Genomic DNA, 19,058 nt, shown 5'->3' on the forward strand with positions numbered 1-19,058 from the left:
AGGAAGATCATCTGGTAACAAAATGAACACGCCCCAATTGGAGTTTCTACCTGTTAAAGCTATTAAGGGTGCTGGGTAGGAAAATAAATTAAAAAATAATAATAATATAATATAATAATAACTAACAAAGAAACAGAAATATATCAAGAAAAAAACAAATTTAACTAATAGCCAATAGCGCAATCAGCCGTGGCCCGGGTACATGGCCTAGCAAATGGTTGGCCATCACTAATAATTTTTTTTCTTCTTTAATTATTAGATTTATTGTTTAATGATATTTAATTTGTTGTTTTAAATTTCAATAATTTGAATAGATTTAGTTATAATTTTTTAATAAAAATTATAGTATTTTTAAGTAATAATATATATCTTATATTAGTAAATAATAGTTGTCAAGTCAATTTAAAAAATTGTGATTAATAGGGTAAAACTGAGATTTAAGTGATCAAAATGGGTCAACCATTTATGAATGTAAGGGAAGCTAACAATGGGGGTGTTAGCGTTATTTTCCAAAAAATGAGGGGAAAATCAGGGTGGCATTTATTAACCCTTATATATATATTTGGATGATAGGGGGTATTCGGATCAGTTTACGCATACCTCAATTAATCTTACAAGATCCTATAACTACCACCGGATAAAACTCCAGTGGTCACCCTACTAGTCTGAGGAGGAACTCGAACTTAAAATCTCTTGAATAATATACCAAAGAGTCTTTACTAAACCACTCATCACCCGAGGGTTGGTTAGTTAAACTTATTCTTATAAAGGGAGAACGACATTTCCCACCCAAGGTTTGATAAAATGACACTTTCCCACCATCAAGTTTCAAAATGACACTTTCTGACCTTTCATTAGGTTCTATTAGTGTTTTCAGTTAATATTTAACTGAAAAGACGAAATATCCTTAAATAGTTTATTTCTAATTAGTTTATTATAAATTAAAATTAGTTAATTCAAAGTCTTTATTTGATTATTTATTAGTCCAAGTATAAAGATACATTTTTTCTTTATTTATTTAATTAATTATGAATATTGATTTTTATGTTATTAGTAAAAATGAAAAACATTATAAATAATAGTGATGTGATATTGATGACATTATAAATAAATATTAAGATTATTTAACTTTAAACAATTTATAGCATTACTCATAACTTTTTAGGTGAGGTTAAATATTTTTCTTTTTTGAATTTTTAATATTTGACTAATTAAAAAATAATAAAAAATTTATACAGGAAAATATTAAGGGTGTTTTTGTCTTTTCAGTAAAATATTAACGGAAAACATAATAAAATCTAACGAAGGGTGAAAAATTATCATTTTAAAACTGATGAGTAGAAAAGTGTCATTTCGCCAAACCTTGGGTGGGAACATTTCCTTCTCCCTCTTATAACAAAATAACAACAGTTACTATTATTTACATCTAAATATAAAAGTAAAATTAATATTACCCACGGTTAAAGTAGGCCCTGTACTTTCTAGATTGATTAGACTGCTGCCAAATTAGGCCCATTGGACCACAGCCTACGGTTTTGTTCCTGTCAAAACACTAGTTTAACAACTGCTCTTAGCATTCAAATTCCCTACACAAAACCAATTATATTTTATAACTGGGAAGTAAAAATTAAAATATATAGTAGAATTAAAAATATGACGTGACAATTACCGTTTCATATTAAAAAATTTGTTCAAAATATTTATAAATACATATTTGAGTCATATGATCATATCGTGTTTAGATTGACTGATTCTTCATATCTCGTTGCATTATTACTCTTAATTCAACTTATTAATTTTTAGACTACGAAAATCAGTTAGAGTATGAAAAATCGGTCAAAATGCAATAAAGGGGTAAGGCACCACCTATTTAATCAAATCAAATTAATACCAGATTTTAGTACATGAATAATGAAAAATTATTAATGTATTGAATGAATTGTACTTATCAACTAATTTGATAGAGCTGTCACGACCCCATTTAATTTGTTTAGTCAATGTATTGGTGTGAATTATTTTGTTATTTGCTATTTAATTTAATGAAATTAATTATACTATGAGGGTCAATAAATTTATGTTTCATATATACATTACCCTACCTAAATTTTTAACATGCAATTAAATATTAATTAAAATAAATAAAGTGTAAAAATAACCATCGGGCTTGTGGTTAGATGGCAAAACTTTAGCTATCTGGGTGGGTTACCTAAAGATCTTGTGTATGAGTCTCCGATTGAGTCAGGGAAGGTTATCAATAGTTGCAGTTACGTTGTCTTTCAAACTGTCTATTCCGAATTCTACTCTGCCTCTTTCTCTTTGCACTCACCCCCGTCAAGGCTTAATTGTGAGGAAGATGAATATAAATAGTTACCACAACTCTAGTCCCAGTGCCCCATCCTCATTCCCGACATTCCTTTCCTCTCAACTTAGACCTCCTCCAAAGAGGAAAGAGAGAAGATCCCCTCACAGGATGGGATGGCATGATCTCTTTGGATGGTTTTTCTCATTACCACATTTGTGACTTACTTGATTTATTATTATTTTTTAATTTTTCTTTTATTATATAGTCTGATTCATTGGGCTTGTAGGATGTTTAGGTCTCGGGGATTAAACCTAGGTTATCAAAAAAAAAAAAAAAAAATTTCCTTTTATTATATTGTATTTCCAAAAAGAAAAATAGATGATGTAATGAATAGTTGTATGAAATTGAATGGATATATATATTTTAGAATTGTAATAGAAAAAAGTAGGTGAAAATAGTGATGCCAGATGAATGAAAAGTACAGGAGGTTGATTTTGATGGTTGTTTTTAACCAAACTATAAGAAGAATTTGATTTTGAAAATTAACTAATTAAAAAGTCATTAACAACTCTAATACAAGACAAAAGTTGATGTCATTTTCACCCTATTTTCATAATTATTTTCTGACATGACTTAATCCTAACTCAACTCTAAATAATTAATCTTATTCTAATCTCAATATTTAAATGGTAATTGAAGTGGATTTGATTAATTAAAAGTCAATTTAATTGACTTTTGTTTAAGGGTTTGGTGGTATATTATTATTATAGTTATACAAAATTTGGGTAATAAATGAAGGGGATCCATTGAGAGCAATACACCTAACTGCTCTAACCATAAAACTAACAGACTTAACAGTAGAAGAAAGCAACACCCAATTGGCCAATGTGACACATGTGTCTTTGTCCTTATTACAACCAAAAACCCAATTAAGAAATTTCCCTTTACTTGTATTAATCACTAATCTCATTACCTTATTTATTATCATTATTATTTGCTGTCATTTACTACTCTAAAACTAAACAACAACCATCTAGATACTACATCAGAATTAAATATATTAGATAGATTAAACGATAATAATTTTGATCATTGATATGTTTACAATTTTTATTTTTATTTTTTTATGTTGGAGGGTGTCCGAGCTAGCTTACGCGTATCTTAACTAATTTCTCAGGACCCTGAAACTACCAGTTAGGTAAAAGATCCAATGGCCACACCTATTAGCAACCGAGGAGGGACTTGAACCCAGGACCTCTTGAGTAATACATCTAATAAAACAAATTCCGATTCTGGTTCGTTCAAAAAAGGGCGAGTACCCAAACTCGTTCATCACTGCACTCAAGAGTCCCTATCAAACTATTTGGCTACCCAAGGGTTGGTTATATGTTTACAATCTCGTATGAATAAGAGTTAATTATGATTTTACCCTTAAAATATCATAAATAATAATATCATTTTTGGGTATCTAAAATAACAAATTTTCTTTTGTTGTCAGTTTTCTGTGAAGTGTATAAGATTATGAGTTGATGTCTTATTGGTTTGATAATATTATAGTATTTTAACTATTTCTGGGTGGTCGAGCGGTTTGATAGAGACTATTGGGTGTATTACACTATTACTCAAGAAGTCTTAAGTTCGAGTCTCTCCTCGGTTACTAATAGGGATACCACTAGATCTCTTACCCAATCGGTAATTCTAGGGTCCCAAAAGATTAGTTGAAGTACACGTAAGCTAACCTGAATACTGTCCTTCATAAAAAAAAGAAAATTGTAATATTTTGCAGAATTTATTATGTATTGATGCAATAAACGAAGTTAAATAAGATTGCTTTGCTGATTTTGACCTGTGTGTTGTGGACAAACAGTGGATTGCTTAAGGTTCAAAATTGGTGCAGATTATTATTCTTATGGGTTAAGTATTGCTATCCCTGAGTTTTGGTGTACGAACGCCTTCCTCCCACAATTCCGGGAAACTAACATGACACCCCCATTGGAGTTTCTACCTGTTAAAGCTATTAAGGGTGCATGGGTAGGAAAATAAATTAAAAATAATAATAATAATAATAATAATAACTTAACAAAGAAACAGAAATATATCAAGAAAAAACAAAAAACTAATAGCCAATAGCGCAATCAGCCGTGGCCCGTGGGTACATGGCCTAGCAAATGCGTTGGCCATCACTAATAATTTTTTTCTTCTTTAATATTATGATTTTATTGTTTAATTGATATTTAATTTGTTGTTTTAAAATTTCAATAATTTGAATAGATTATGTTATTATTTTTAATAAAAATTATAGTATTATTTAAGTAATAATATATATCTTATATTAGTAAATAATATAGTTGTCAAGTCAATTTAAAAAATTGTGATTAATAAGGGTAAAACTGAGATTTAAGTGATCAAAATGGGTCAACCATTTATGAATGTAAGGGAAGCTAACAATGGGGGTGTTAGCGTTATTTCCAAAAAATGAGGGGAAAATCAGGGTGGCATTATTTAACCCTTATATATATATTTGGATGATAGGGGGTATTCGGATCAGTTTACGCATACCTCAATTAATCTACAAGATCCTATAACTACCACGGATAAAAGCTCCAGTGGTCACCCATACTAGTAACTGAGGAGGACTCGAACTTAAAATCTCTTGAATAATATACCAAAGAGTCTTTACTAAACCACTCATCACCCGAGGGTTGGTTAGTTAACACTTATTCTATAAAGGGAGAACGACATTTTCCACCCAAGGTTTGATAAAATGACACTTTCCCACATCAAGTTTCAAAATGACACTTTCTGACCTTTCATTAGGTTCTATTAGTGTTTTCAGTTAATATTTAACTGAAAAGACGAAAATATCCTTAAATAGTTTATTTCTAATTAGTTTATATAAATTAAAATTAGTTAATTCAAAGTCTTTATTTGATTATATTAGTCCAAGTATAAAGATACATTTTTTCTTTATTATTTAATTAATTATGAATATGATTTTTATGTTAATTAGTAAAAATGAAAAACATTATAAATAATAGTGATGTGATATGATGACATTATAAATAAATATTAAGATTATTTAACTTTAAACAATTTTATAGCATTACTCATAACTTTTAGGTGAGGTTAAATATTTTTCTTTTTTGAATTTTTAAATTTGACTAATTAAAAAATAATAAAAAATTATACAGGAAAATATTAAGGGTGTTTTTGTCTTTTCAGTAAAATATTAACGGAAAACATAATAAATCTAACGAAGGGTGAAAAATTATCATTTTAAAACTGATGAGTAGAAAGTGTCATTTCGCCAAACCTTGGGTGGGAACATTTCCTCTCCCTCTTATAACAAAATAACAACAGTTACTATTATTTACATCTAAATATAAAAGTAAATTAATATTACCCACGGTTAAAGTAGGCCCTTTACTTTCTAGATTGATTAGACTGCTGCCAAATTAGGCCCATTGGACCACAGCCTAGGTTTTGTTCCTGTCAAAAAACTAGTTTAAAACTGCTCTTAGCATTCAAATTCCTACACAAAACCAAATTATATTTTATAACTGGGAAGTAAAAATTAAAAATATATTAAGAAAATTAAAAATATGACGTGACATTACCGTTTCATATTAAAAAATTTGTTCAAAAATTTATAAATACATATTTGAGTCATATGATCATATCGTGTTTAGATTGACTGATTCTTCAATTTTCGTTGCATTATTACTCTTAATTCAACTTATTAATTTTTAGACTACGAAAATCAGTTAGAGTATGAAAAATCGGTCAAAAGCAATAAGGGGTAAGGCACCACCTATTTTAATCACAATCAAATTAATACCAAGATTTTAGTACATGAATAATGAAAAATTATTAATGTTATGAATGAATTGTACTATATCAACTAATATTGATAGAGCTGTCACGACCCCATTTAATTTGTTTAGTCAATGTATTGGTGTGAATTATTTTGTTATTTGCTATTTTTAATGAATTAATATACTATGAGGGTCATAAAATTTATGTTTATATATACATACCCTACCTAAATTTTTAACATGCAATTAAATATTAATTAAAATAAATAAAGTGTAAAAATAACCATCGGGTGTGGTTAGATGGCAAAACTTTAGCTATCTGGGTGGGTTACCTAAAGATCTTGTGTATGAGTCTCGATTGGAGTCAGGGAAGGTTGATTATAGTTGCAGTTACGTTGTTCTTTCAAACTGTCTATTCCGAATTCCTACTCTGCTTTCTCTTTGCACTCACCCCCGTCAAGGCTTAATGTGAGGAAGATGAATATAAATAGTTAACCACAAGCTCTAGTCCCAGTGCCCCATCTTCATTCCCGACATTCCTTTCTCTAACTTAGCCTCCTCAAAGAGAAAGAGAGAAGATCCCTCACAGGATGGGATGGCATGATCTCTTTGGATGGTTTTTCTCATTAACCACATTTGTGACTTACTTGTTTATTATTATTTTTTTAATTTTTCTTTTATTATATAGTCTGATTCATTGGGTGTGTAGGATGTTAATAGGTCTCGGGGATTAAACCTAGGTTATCAAAAAAAAAAAAAAAAAAAATTTCCTTTTATTATATGTTATTCCAAAAAGAAAAATAGATGATGTAATGAATAGTGTATGAAATTGAATGGATATATATATTTTAGAATGATTAATAGAAAAAAGTAGGTGAAAAATAGTGTGCCAGATGAATTGAAAAGTACAGGAGGTTGATTTTGATGGTTGTTTTTAACCAAACTATAAGAGATTTGATTTTGAAAATTAACTAATTAAAAAGTCATAACAACTCTAATTACAAGACAAAAGTTGATGTCATTTTACACCCTATTTTCATAATTATTTTCTGACATGACTTAATCCTAACTCAACTCTATTTATCAACTTTTACAAGTTTAAAATTAAAATTATTAGTATTTAATACTTAATTAATCTCATAATTAAGAGCAAATAAAATTATAAGTTTATTTTATGATATTAAAACAATTTTTAAAAACTAACATACAATAAAAATATGAATTATTTAATTCCCTGGTTTTTTTAATTAAAATAAATGTAATTGAATATTCGGATGAATTCTCTCAAAACATGTTATCGGCTTAGTATTTGTCATTGTGGGTTATATGTAGGTTTCTTAACGATGTATATAGGTTAAATAAACTTTAATGTTTAACGTAAATATATATAAATTAAACTCATAATCCGTTTTTATTATTCAACTCTTTGATAATACGGAAGATTACAATTAGAACTCATAATTTATTATCATTGTTAACTATTGGTAACACGGAACATTTAAGAAGGATTTAGTGAATAGAAGTAACCAAAGATTGGAACACATTGTAAGTATGCAGTAATCATAGAAATATTGTGATTTATATAATTTGCTAATTACCATAAGCTTTTATTACAAACAACAACATAATACCAAGTAAACACAGAAGATAAAACCATTTAAAGAAGCAACACCACTCCATTCTAAAAAAAAGCCAACACTACAGATTAACTCCTTGATTGGCAAAAAATCAATAATTTTTTTTTTAGCCGGAGATGTTCATGCCAGCTTACATGCATCTCAACTAATCATTCGGGACTTAGAAACTATCGGTCGGGTAAAAATCTCAGTGGCTACCCTATTAGTAATCGGAGGGACTTGAATTCAGAATCTTTTGAGTAATATACTAAGAGTTCTTATCGAATCACTCGATCACTTAGAGATAGTTAAAATCAACAAAATTATCCTGCAGATTAGGAAGAAATTAAAATATCAGACTCAAATTTTTTTTCCATGTGGTTTGTTTTTTTGCTTTGACTATCCTGTACTTGTATTAATATTTCTAAATTTGACCCAAATTTTTTTTTTCCCCTGTTTTTATTTATATTATATATTTTGAACTTACTTCCTCTAAAGTTAATTTTCTGTCCCTGAATTGTTAATATTATTTGTGGGTAACTTACAATAGCTTTGGATCTTCCAAAAATGGTTGTCTCCCTGGTTCCATTCCAGAGCACAAGTTGGTGCCGTCATGAACACCACCGGATTGTTTGTCTCCGTTCAGAGCATCAACATTCAGCCGAATGTTATTAACCATTCTCATTGCTCGGTACCCATCTCCGAAATCCTGCTCATGACCACAGTATAGATTCATCATAAGTATTTGGATTATAAGGCACCAGCTGCACTGCACAACATTGTAAATGAAGGTGAAATAATGGAGGAATCGATGATATGAGAACAGAGACTCGTAAAATTCTTACATGTTGCTTGTCTCCCTTGGCGTGCTTCATGGCGAGATTAGTAGCTTTATTAATGAGAGAAAAGCATGGAAGCTTCTTCATCTTTCGTTTCTGCTGAACCTTTCGTCTTTGTACCAACGCTATCAAAAACCACAAACCAAAACCGTACTCTAATCACATTATGGATTCATGTAAAACATGCTTATTTAGATAAGGATGGATAATGGTATAGTTTTATGAATCATGTGCTATGGTTGGAATCCATAATCAACCCAATTTTTCCTTTGAAACAATTAAGTAGGAAAAAAATATGAGTAATTTTAGGCTCACAAACCAATCTCACGACTCTCGACGTGACAACTCATAAGTGGTCAGCTCATAAAATAGGTCCTACCTGCTGTGAGTCTCGCTTGTCTATTTATGAGCTAATCAATGACATACTGTCACGTCGAGATTACGAGGAGAAAATCGTGAACCTAACATATTGTAAAATTATTACCTGCTCAACTTCTCTTGGTCAGTTGGTGTAAGAACCAGGTGTGTATTATACTTAACGGCCAGAGAGAAATTAGGGTCAGCCTTGCAGAAGACCAACAGTGCCACTGCCACTGCCACCATAGCCACCATCACCCCCGCCTCCACCATAGCCGCCACCTTCCCTGCCCCCACCATAGCCGACGCCTCCGTGGCTGTAACCAACTGCATTCGAGTGGTGCCCATGAACTGTTGCTGCATAAGCATCAGCTTGATAGGATCCTGCATGATGAGTATGTGATGTTGGCGCCCCTGAATATGTATCGTCTCCGGAGTAGTTGGACGGGGGCGGGGCTCCGTAGTCACTACCATGCCGATTATTGTAGCATGGCTGGGATCCATTGTGTTGCTGTACGTTAAATAATTCTTGAAAAATGTGTTTGAAATTTGTATGTTGTAAGAAGTGTTTGATGATGTTATTTATCATATAGGGATGGCTGATGTTGGAAAATTTTACCAGTTCAAGATTATGGAGATAGATTCGGAACAAGTATTGGTTGCCTGTAAGTAGATCATCTGGTAACAAAATCCACCTCTGTGAAATTTACAAATGGCAAAACATGAGTGTATTCAGCTGCTAACTGACTATTTCTCTCTTAATCGAGTTTAAATGACCAAAAACATGAAACACAGATTATCAATGAGAAATAAAAATTCATTGAAAAAGATTCTGATTTCCATTGATATGTTGCTCAGTATCAACTCCATTTCTCACCTTATTCCCCAATTCCAAACAATACAATACATCATCTGCACATAAGGACGTGCCATATCATCTGCCACATCATCCTATATTGCATGTCTCCCAAAATGTTTTTTTTTTTTTCACTTACCTTAAATTTCAAATTTCACCTTCCCTAAATCAAATCCTAAATGAAATTATTTCCTAAGATACAAACCCTCAACATTTTCCCCCCATTTCCTTTCAGTTTTTAGAACCTAGCCACCACAACTCCAATTTCAGCCGCACTACAGCGCACCAGGTCGCCACCGTCCACCATCCCAAACGGCCTTCACTTCAGCTGATCCTCTTCCACCACCACCACCAATATCAGCCGCGCCCCAACCGATCTCCACCCTAAACGGCCGTCACTTCAGCCGTTACTCTTCCACCACCAGTGTTACACGACCTCCGCACTACCACCACCATCACCACCAATGTCAGCCGCCACCACAGCCACACCAGGAAAGGTTCTGTACATATTTTGCAAATTTTTTTTTTTTTTTTTAGTTGTCAACTATAACCGTTTGCTGTAGTAAAATTTTTTGAATGCTTGTTTGTGTTCTATAAATGTTAGGAGTTCTACGGTAATGCTTGATTTAAATGTACACTCTAATAATATTGTAATTTTAAGACTGATTTCTCATATTAATTTATGCATATATATAAAATATAATTTAGACAATTAAAATTTCAAGTAGAGTGCTTGCAAAACAATGAAACTTTCTTACTTAGAATCTTTACTTGAGTTAATAGTAGAACGCTAAACACAATGTCAAACACCATTGATAAATGTACACAAATGATCAGTGGTCCATTAAATTATCCCATTACTGAATATCAGTTCAAACTGTGAAGTAAATTTGCTTCTTCAGTTCATGCAAAACCCCAGAAAGAAATAACTATATTTTTGTTTGTTTTTTTGTTGGTTTTTTTTTTTTTTTTTGGGATTTTTGAAGGTGTTGGTGAATGTGGGGGAGTCTTAGTTTGATACTTGAAGTAACATTCGTTTGGAACAAAAAAGAATGTCGGTCAATAAGACTCTAAACACAATAGAGAGAGAGATTTAGAAGAAAGAAAAAGAAGGAGTTCCCAATAGAAGAGAGAAGAGACATTTAAGTGTAAGTTTAAAGTTAAAGTGAAAGTGAAGCACGGGAAGTTGAGATTTTGTATTGGTAAGAGAGAAGTATGGAGACCAATTTGATTTGAACTTGGCGTTTGAAAAAGAAAGAAAGAGAAAGAGAGAAAGAAAATCCGAAGAAGAAAGAAGACAAAGAAAATGTGCTATGATGATATCTTCTACTTTGGAAGTGTTTGTGTTTATATTGGTGTAAGTGACGATATTGATACAGATACACGACTGATCTCTCTTTACCATTTCCATGGCTTATGGTAAAATGTAAAGAGAGCAGACCACTTTTTTTTTCTTCTTTGAGTCAATTCATAGGTTCACTTTTGAATATTCTTTCGTAACTTTAGATTTCTTTTTTATAAAAGCATCTCCAATTGTGCCTTTTATTTTAAAGAGTATATTTTATATAAATAAAGAACGTCTTCGTTGATTTTTAAATATAAAGAACAAAATTTTTATTCAAATTCAATAGACTCTTTAAATTTTAGGAGAGAGAATATATTTTTTCAAGAAAGAAACTTAATAGGAGAGATAAATCATAAATAAAATGTATAGAAACTTGCAATTTATTATTTAAAATTAAGATAGAGAGTGAAATTTGACTCTCTAAATGTGGAGAACCAATCTCACTCTTTAATTTATATTTAAAGAATAAAGAGTCTGTTAGTCTCTTATTTCTATGGATAAACTCTTTATAAGAGTTTAGGTCATATAAAGAGTCTTTGGAGATGCTCTAAGAATAGTAATTTTGAGGTTTAGAACTACCTTTGGTCAAATGTAAAAATTAAAATTGTCGATCATTAATTGGTCACCGCTTCCAGTTCCTTCTTCATCTTTTTTTTTTTTTTTTTTCCTTTTTAGTAACTTTATTATGATTAGTCTTTTTAGACTTTGTATGAATGTTTCAGACAACTGTGACTGCTACATAGTTATCTTCCCTGGAATCTTCATGTTTGAATTTGACCAGCCTAAATATTGGTAGTACTTTGATTATAATGATATCCTGGTTGTATAATAAGCACACTGAACATGAAAAAAAGAGAGACAGCACTTGTACTCATTCTCCAATCATAGTATTTATTGTATAATCACCTAAAAATTTAGCATGAACCTTTTGGTATTTTTCATTTGGTTTGCTATTCCAATTAAAAGAGGTACAAATTGGGAACTCAATTGAAAAAAAAAAAATTTGATGTTAAAAAAAAAAATAGAAAGATTCATACAAATTTAGCTTGGTGTGTGCTACGGCTTAGCATATATTTTTGGCACTGGTATTGACTTAAAGGCTCTCCTATTTTTAACCAACTACAATTAGAGTGTGTGACAATTTCTCACTTTTATTTGTTCTTACTACATTTCTGACTTTCGTTATTCTTTGTTCTTTGTGTTTAAGTATAAAGAACTATAGAATTATGTTTGGTCTATATGGATATATATTTGACTTGATGAAACTATTTTGTAAGAAAGCTGTGGAAGAAAATTACACTAGTGTTAGATTCTATTTTGTAATTTAGTTTCTTTAGTTGACTATGGTCCAGTGTTTCTTCGCTATTTTCCATCATAGGTAGAAGTTAATTTAATTTTTGAGGGAACTATTTTTGTTTATGTTTCTGATTATAGGTTTTATTTTTTGAAGTAGATATATTTTTTTGTGAATAGATTTCTTATTTAACTACACCACCACGACCAATCACAACCGTTTTCCACCTCTAGTATCAACGGCGCAACGACCACTCCTAACCGCACCACCACCGTAAACGGCCGCCATTTGCTCTTTTTCTTCCACCACCACTCTCAAAGATGGAAGAGGGTAGTCTAAAAAAATCAGAGAACTGTTCTTCTTAATTCAATGTCGTGAAGGTAATTTAGTCTCCATAATGTCTTTTTATTCATTAATATGATTTTAATTTTTTTATGATATTATTTCCATCATTTTAAGTATTATTATATTCTAATTCTGGCTATTATAATACCAATAAACTAGGTAATCATTTCGAAGAAATTGAAGATACAAGAAGTGCAGAAGAGGAATGGGAGCCCAAACCTGGAATGGTTTTTGATTCATTTGATAAGTTTTTCCAATGCTACAAAAGCTATGGGAATAAAATGGGTTTTGAAGTTATTATAAGATCTTCAAGGAAAGGAGATGATGGAGAGTTGGTATATGCAAACCTGACTTGTTCTTGTGGTGGGAAGTGGAATGGTAACTCTAGAAATGCCTTTAAAACGCAACCGTTGACAAAACCTTATTATAAGGCTCGCAGTACTGCATCTCGACGTCCTGATGGAAAATGGCAAATAGTGTCAATTATCTTTGATCATAACCATGACCTTAGTAGTCTTGGCAAAACTAGATATTTCAAGAGAAATCGAACAATACAACCATGTTTGAAAAGGAAGCTTTAATTGAGTGATAGGACCGAGATTAGACCAAATAAAAATTTCAATTCCTTGTTAGTTGAAACGAGTTGTCTTGAGAATTTGACTTTCCTACAAAAAGATTGTATTAATTACATTGAAAAAGTTGGAAGGATACGACTTGGTGTTGGGGATGCTTATGCAATGCAAAAATATTTTCTAAAAATGCAAAATGATAATTCAAATTTCTTCTACATTATGGATTTAGATGAAGGTCGATTAAAAAATGTTATGTGGGTGGATGCAAGAAGTAGGGCCGCATTTAAAGAATTTGGTGACGTTGTAACTTTCGATACTACATATTTGACCAACAAGTATGATATTCCGTTTGCTGCGTTTGTTGGTGTTGACCATCATGGCCATTCAACATTGTTAGGTTGTGGATTAATCTCCAACGAGGACACACAGACATTTGTATGGCTTTTTAAATCTTGGCTTGTATGTATGTCGAATTGTGCTCCAAAGGCAATAATCACTGATCAAGATAAGGCAATGCGAAATGCAATAGAGATAGTGTTTCCCGGTACACGACATAGATGGTGTTTGTGGCATATAATGAAGAAATTGTTGGAAAAGTTGAAAAGTTATCGCGAATATGAATATATTAAGTTTTCTTTGCAAAATGTCGTGTATGATTCATTGACACATGAGGAGTTTGAAGAACGTTGGAATAGGTTCATTGATAAGCACAACCTTCACAACAATGACTGGTTACTTGGATTGTATACTGAAAGACAACGTTGGGTGCCAATATTTGTAAAAGATACTTTCTGGGCAGATATGTCTACTACTCAACGTAATGAAAGTATGCATGCATTCTTTAATGGATATATAAATTCAAAAACCACTTTAAAACAGTTTGTGGAACAATATGAGAATGCATTGCGTGATAAAGTGGAAAAAGAAAAGGAGGTTGATTTTAAATCTTTCAAATCAAGGATCTCTTGCACAAGCATTTATCCTATAGAGAAACAATTTCAAGATGCATACACCATTGTAAAATTCAAAGAGTTTCAACAAGAGCTTGCTGCTAAGCTCTATTGTGAAATATCTTCTTTCAAAGAGATTGATTCCTATATGGAATTTATAGTAAAGGAAGATGTTATTGTTGGAGAGACGTGTCGTCGTGTTCCTTTTGTGGTTTGCTTTGATGAAGCTAGTTGTGATGTTCATTGCAATTGTTGATTGTTTGAGCTTAGGGGAATTTTATGTCGACATACAATTGCGGTGTTGATTCATAAGGAAATTTATCGTGTACTAGAAAAGTACATTTTAAGGCGGTGGAGGAAAAATATATACAGATGCCACACCAAAGTTAGGATAAGTTATAATAGTTGGAGCACGAATCTTGAAGGACAATGATTTGATAAGTTGTCTAATTCATTCTCTATGGTAGCAGATTTGGCATCAAACAATGACAATGATTGTAATATGGTGATGCAAATGATCAGTGACATGAAGAACAAATTGATGTTGAATGAAAATGCTGGTGGGATTGATAGAAGTCTAAGCATGTCAACTAATAGTAGAACGAATTGTGAAAGTGTTCAATATACTTCCAAAGAGGGGAGCAATAATTGTGATTAGACCAAACACACAAATTGTGAAAGTGTTCAATATACTGCAGCCTTAACAGATTTCGGGAGTTGTTTGCAGTCTGGGCAGTGTGTTTGGGCAGTTTGGGCAGCTTATGTAGCTGGTATATTTTGTGCAGTCTGTGTAGCTTATGTAGTTTGGGCAGTCTGTGTAGCTTATGTAGTTTGGGCAGTTTGTGTTGTATGTACAGTGTTTGCAGTTAAGCTAGGGCTCAATGGAGAAACAGCAGCAAATTTATGGTTGTGTGCAGTCTGGACAGTTTGTATAATGTTCTATTTCTTAGAATTTTTGTGCAGTTTGTGTAATCTTTTGTGTTGTGCTTCCTGGAGTTCCTGAGAGTTGTATTGTTAGCTTCTCCCAGGAGATGTTTGCTGATTGTGGTGGATAGTGTAGCTTGGGCCTGCTGGATTGTGCTTGTTCTCGGAAATTGTTGCAACCCAGGTTGTTTGTGCAAGTCTGTTGGAGGTGCTGCGGTAGTTTTATGCTTTCTGCAGTGTGTGGAAAGTTGTTGCAGTTTGTATAGGCTGTCCAATGTGTGTGTTTGCTACTGTCCCTAGGAGTTTTATGCAGTTTGTCCAGCTTTTGGTTGTTGGTTACAGGATGGTGTGGCTATGATAAACCAGCAATACATAAGGTTTACAACCGTAAGGGGCATAATAGACATTAGGAAGGTTGTTAAGGGAGTAGGGTCCACAAGGTACAGGTGTCATGGATGAGAGTCTGTTTTGAGAATATGAATTGTGTGAGTAAGGGTAATTGTGGAAAGGGAAACTATATATAAGCAGAGAGGGTCTAACAGCACCATTATCTTTTTGCATTGATAAAATAGTAGAGGTTCCTGGCTCCTCGAAACGCCAGGGTATTGGGTTACAATCCAAGCATCACATACCATTTCTGTTTCATTCAAGTTCTCAGAATTAATACAAATTGTGCAGAGATTTTATCTATTCTATTCTTGTGTTTTCTGGTTGTGGATTGATAGTGAGTGGGTGAATTGTGTGAGAACTATTGCCTTTTGGTTGTGGGTTTAGTTTGTTTGCAGGTGCACTTATCATTGGTATCAGAGCGAGGTTGGGGAATGGTCAAATCCAAGATGGAGAATAGGATGGATAACGTGGAAAGGGAGATCAGTACGGTTAAAGAAGACATTGGAACTTTGAAGATTGATATGGGTAGTGTGAAGGAATACTTAACAGAAATGAGAGAATTATTGCGCATGAGAGAAGAAAGAGAAGGAAGAAGAGACCAAGAAAGGGAGAGATCCTTTTCATCGGCAGAGAACTTGAACTCCAGTAGAAACAAGGAACCAGATCGGGACGACAGTGGAAGAGAGGATAAAAAGAGTACCCGCAAACTGGAGTTGCCAATCTTTAATGGTGAAGACCCATTTGGATGGTCCTTCAGAGCGGACCGTTACTTCACCATCAACCGTTATCAGGAAACAGAAATGGTGGAAGCAGCAGCAGTTTGCATGGAGGGAAGAGCACTGAGCTGGTATCAATGGGTCGAATCCAGAGCACCATTCCAGTCGTGGGAAGCATTCAAAACGGCATTGATCGATCGTTTTCGGCCTTCATTTAAGGGATCCGCATATTAGGCTTTAGTAGCCTTGAAGCAAGATGGGACAATCACAGAATATAGGGAGCAGTTTGAAGCCAATGCCGTGCCATTGAAGGATCTGGGTGAGGATCTGTTAAAAGGGATATTTGTGAATGGGTTAAAGGAAGAAGTGAAAGCTGAATTGCGTCTGTCTCAGCCAAATTCATTGTTTGGACTAATGGATCAGGCCCACAGAATTGAGGAAAGAAATTGGGTGCTGGAAAAACAAAAGCCCAGGGTGTTTAAAAATCAAATGGGCCGTGGAGAGGCATATTCACGGGTCAGCCCAAACTCGGAAAGCTCACGCCCTAACTGGTGGAACTCCAACGCAAAACCACCAGATTCCTTTGCATTTTCGTCAAATACCAGTAAGCCACCTGAACGACGAGAGAGGGCGACTGAGTCTGTGGGGTCCGTTAACCAGAGCGACAACTTCCGGTGACTCTCCGATGCCGAACTCCAGTTCAAGCGAGAGCGTGGTCTCTGTTACCGTTGCGATGAGAAATTCGGGCCAAACCACAAGTGTAAAAACCGATCTCTGCAAGTTTTATTACTTTTGGATGATGAAGAATCAAACCCACCTGAAATGGAGACAGAAACTTACGAAGATGCCATCGGTGAAGGTAAATCTCTAGCTCTTTCCATGAATTCTATTGTGGGTATTGCGTCAGGGAAAAAGTTGAAGTTAAAAGGGGAGATTGGGAGTGAGAGTGTAGTGGTATTGGTGGATAGTGGGGCTTCCCACAATTTCGTGTCTCATGAGGTTGTACAGAAGCTTGGGTTGAAGATGGATAAGGGGAGACCCTTTGGGGTCATGGTTGGAGATGGGTGTATTATTCGGGGAGAAGGGATTTGTAAGGATGTGAGGCTGAAACTTCAGGGGATTGAGATACAGCAAGAGTTCTTCCCATTTGAATTAGGAGGTGCAGACGTTGTGTTGGGAATTACATGGTTGAGTAGTTTGGGGGATGTAAATGCCAATTGGAAGAGATTAACAATGGAATTTGTCTGGAATGGCAAGAGGGTAAAACTGAGAGGGGATCCTCAACTGGTAAAGACTGAAGTCTCTCTGAAAACTGTAGTCAAGTCTGTGCAGGCTGCGGGAACTGGCTACGTAGTGGAATTTGGAGCCATAGGTATTAAGGAAGAACCCACGCAGGAAGAAACTGACTTGGGAATTCTGGAGGTGATGAATAGCTACCCCAACTTGTTTGACCAGGATCCTAAATTACCACCCCATAGGACCCATGACCATGCCATAGAACTCCACCCAGGGTCCAAACCACCCAATATCAGACCTTACAAATACCCGTACTTCCAGAAAAATGAAATTGAGAGGTTGGTTGAAGAAATGTTGACTGTCGGGATTATACAGCCAAGTGTTAGTCCTTACGCCAGCCCTGTCTTACTTGTCAAAAAAAAAGATGGGAGTTGGCGATTTTGTGTTGATTATCGGGCATTAAACGACATTACAATACCCGATAAATTTTCGATACCGACCATTGAAGAGTTACTGGACGAATTGGCTGGGGCAACGATTTTCACAAAACTCGATCTCAAGTCCGGATACCATCAAATTAGAGTGCGAGAGGTGGATGTTCCCAAGACAGCCTTCCGCACGCATGAGGGGCATTACGAGTTCCTTGTGATGCCTTTCGGACTCACTAATATGCCCTTAACTTTTTAGGCCTTAATGAACTCAATTTTCAGACCCGTCCTTCGTAAATTCATCCTGGTCTTCTTTGATGACATCCTCGTGTACAGCCCCTGCATATCAACCCACATTCAGCATTTACAACTAACTTTTCAGATTTTGCAGGAACACCAGCTGGTTATCAACAAAAGAAAATGCTCGTTTGGCCAATCTAAACTGGAATATTTGGGTCATCTGGTTTCAGCAAAGGGAGTGGAGGCAGATCCGAAAAAGATAGAGGCCATGGTGTCTTGGCCGCGACCTATGAATGTAAAAGGGTTGAGAGGTTTTCTTGGGTTGACAGGGTATTACCGGAGGTTCGTAAAAGGTTACGGTTCAATTGCATAGCCCCTTACTCAGCTACTTAAAAAGGACTCCTTCACTTGGAATGATTCAGCACAATTAGCTTTTGATCAGCTCAAGGAAGCCATGACTACTGTCCCAGTTTTAATAGTTCCAGATTTCAGTCTTCCCTTTGAAATTCAGACGGACGCATCTGGAAGAGGCCTCGGGGCTGTTTTGGTGCAGCAGGCACGTCCTATAACTTTCCTCAGCAAGGCATTTTCCTCGACAGCCAAGCTGAAATCGGTTTATGAGCGTGAGTTGATGGCCATTGTGTTTGCCGTCAAGAAATGGAGTCACTACTTACTTGGCAGAAAATTCATAATTAAGACGGATCAGCGTAGCCTCCAGTTTTTAACGGACCAAAGATCGAAAACTCCGGAACAACACAAATGGATTTCCAAGTTGATGGGTTTTACCTTTGACATTCAGTACTACCCAGGAGCTTCCAACCGAGTAGTAGACG

The 19,058-nt window shown here is 34.2% G+C and overlaps 1 protein-coding gene across 1 annotated transcript; it reads right to left on the minus strand.

The window, feature by feature from the left end:
- Positions 1–8,274: 8,274 nt before the first annotated feature.
- Positions 8,275–10,293, minus strand: LOC116120710 (keratin, type I cytoskeletal 10-like). Its single transcript, XM_031406678.1, has 5 exons — positions 10,222–10,293; positions 9,549–9,626; positions 9,149–9,440; positions 8,579–8,697; positions 8,275–8,442 (listed from the first exon to the last, which is right to left on the minus strand). Exons 1-5 carry the CDS (start codon positions 10,291–10,293, stop codon positions 8,275–8,277), a joined length of 729 nt encoding a protein of 242 aa, XP_031262538.1.
- Between the last annotated feature and the right edge of the window lie 8,765 nt (positions 10,294–19,058).

Source organism: Pistacia vera, unplaced genomic scaffold (genome assembly GCF_008641045.1).
Source record: "Pistacia vera cultivar Batoury unplaced genomic scaffold, PisVer_v2 Contig941, whole genome shotgun sequence".
Classification (NCBI taxonomy): Eukaryota; Viridiplantae; Streptophyta; class Magnoliopsida; order Sapindales; family Anacardiaceae; genus Pistacia; species Pistacia vera.

Coding starts and splice junctions, on each gene's coding strand:
- LOC116120710 (XM_031406678.1), bottom strand. CDS start 10,293: ATGTACAGAACCTTTCCTGGTGTGGCTGTGGTGGCGGCTGACATTGGT. Junction 9,441..9,548: donor ATCTCCATAATCTTGAACTG/GTAAAATTTTCC, acceptor TTTAACGTACAG/CAACACAATGGATCCCAGCC. Junction 8,698..9,148: donor CAGTGGCAGTGGCACTGTTG/GTCTTCTGCAAG, acceptor GGTTTTTGATAG/CGTTGGTACAAAGACGAAAG.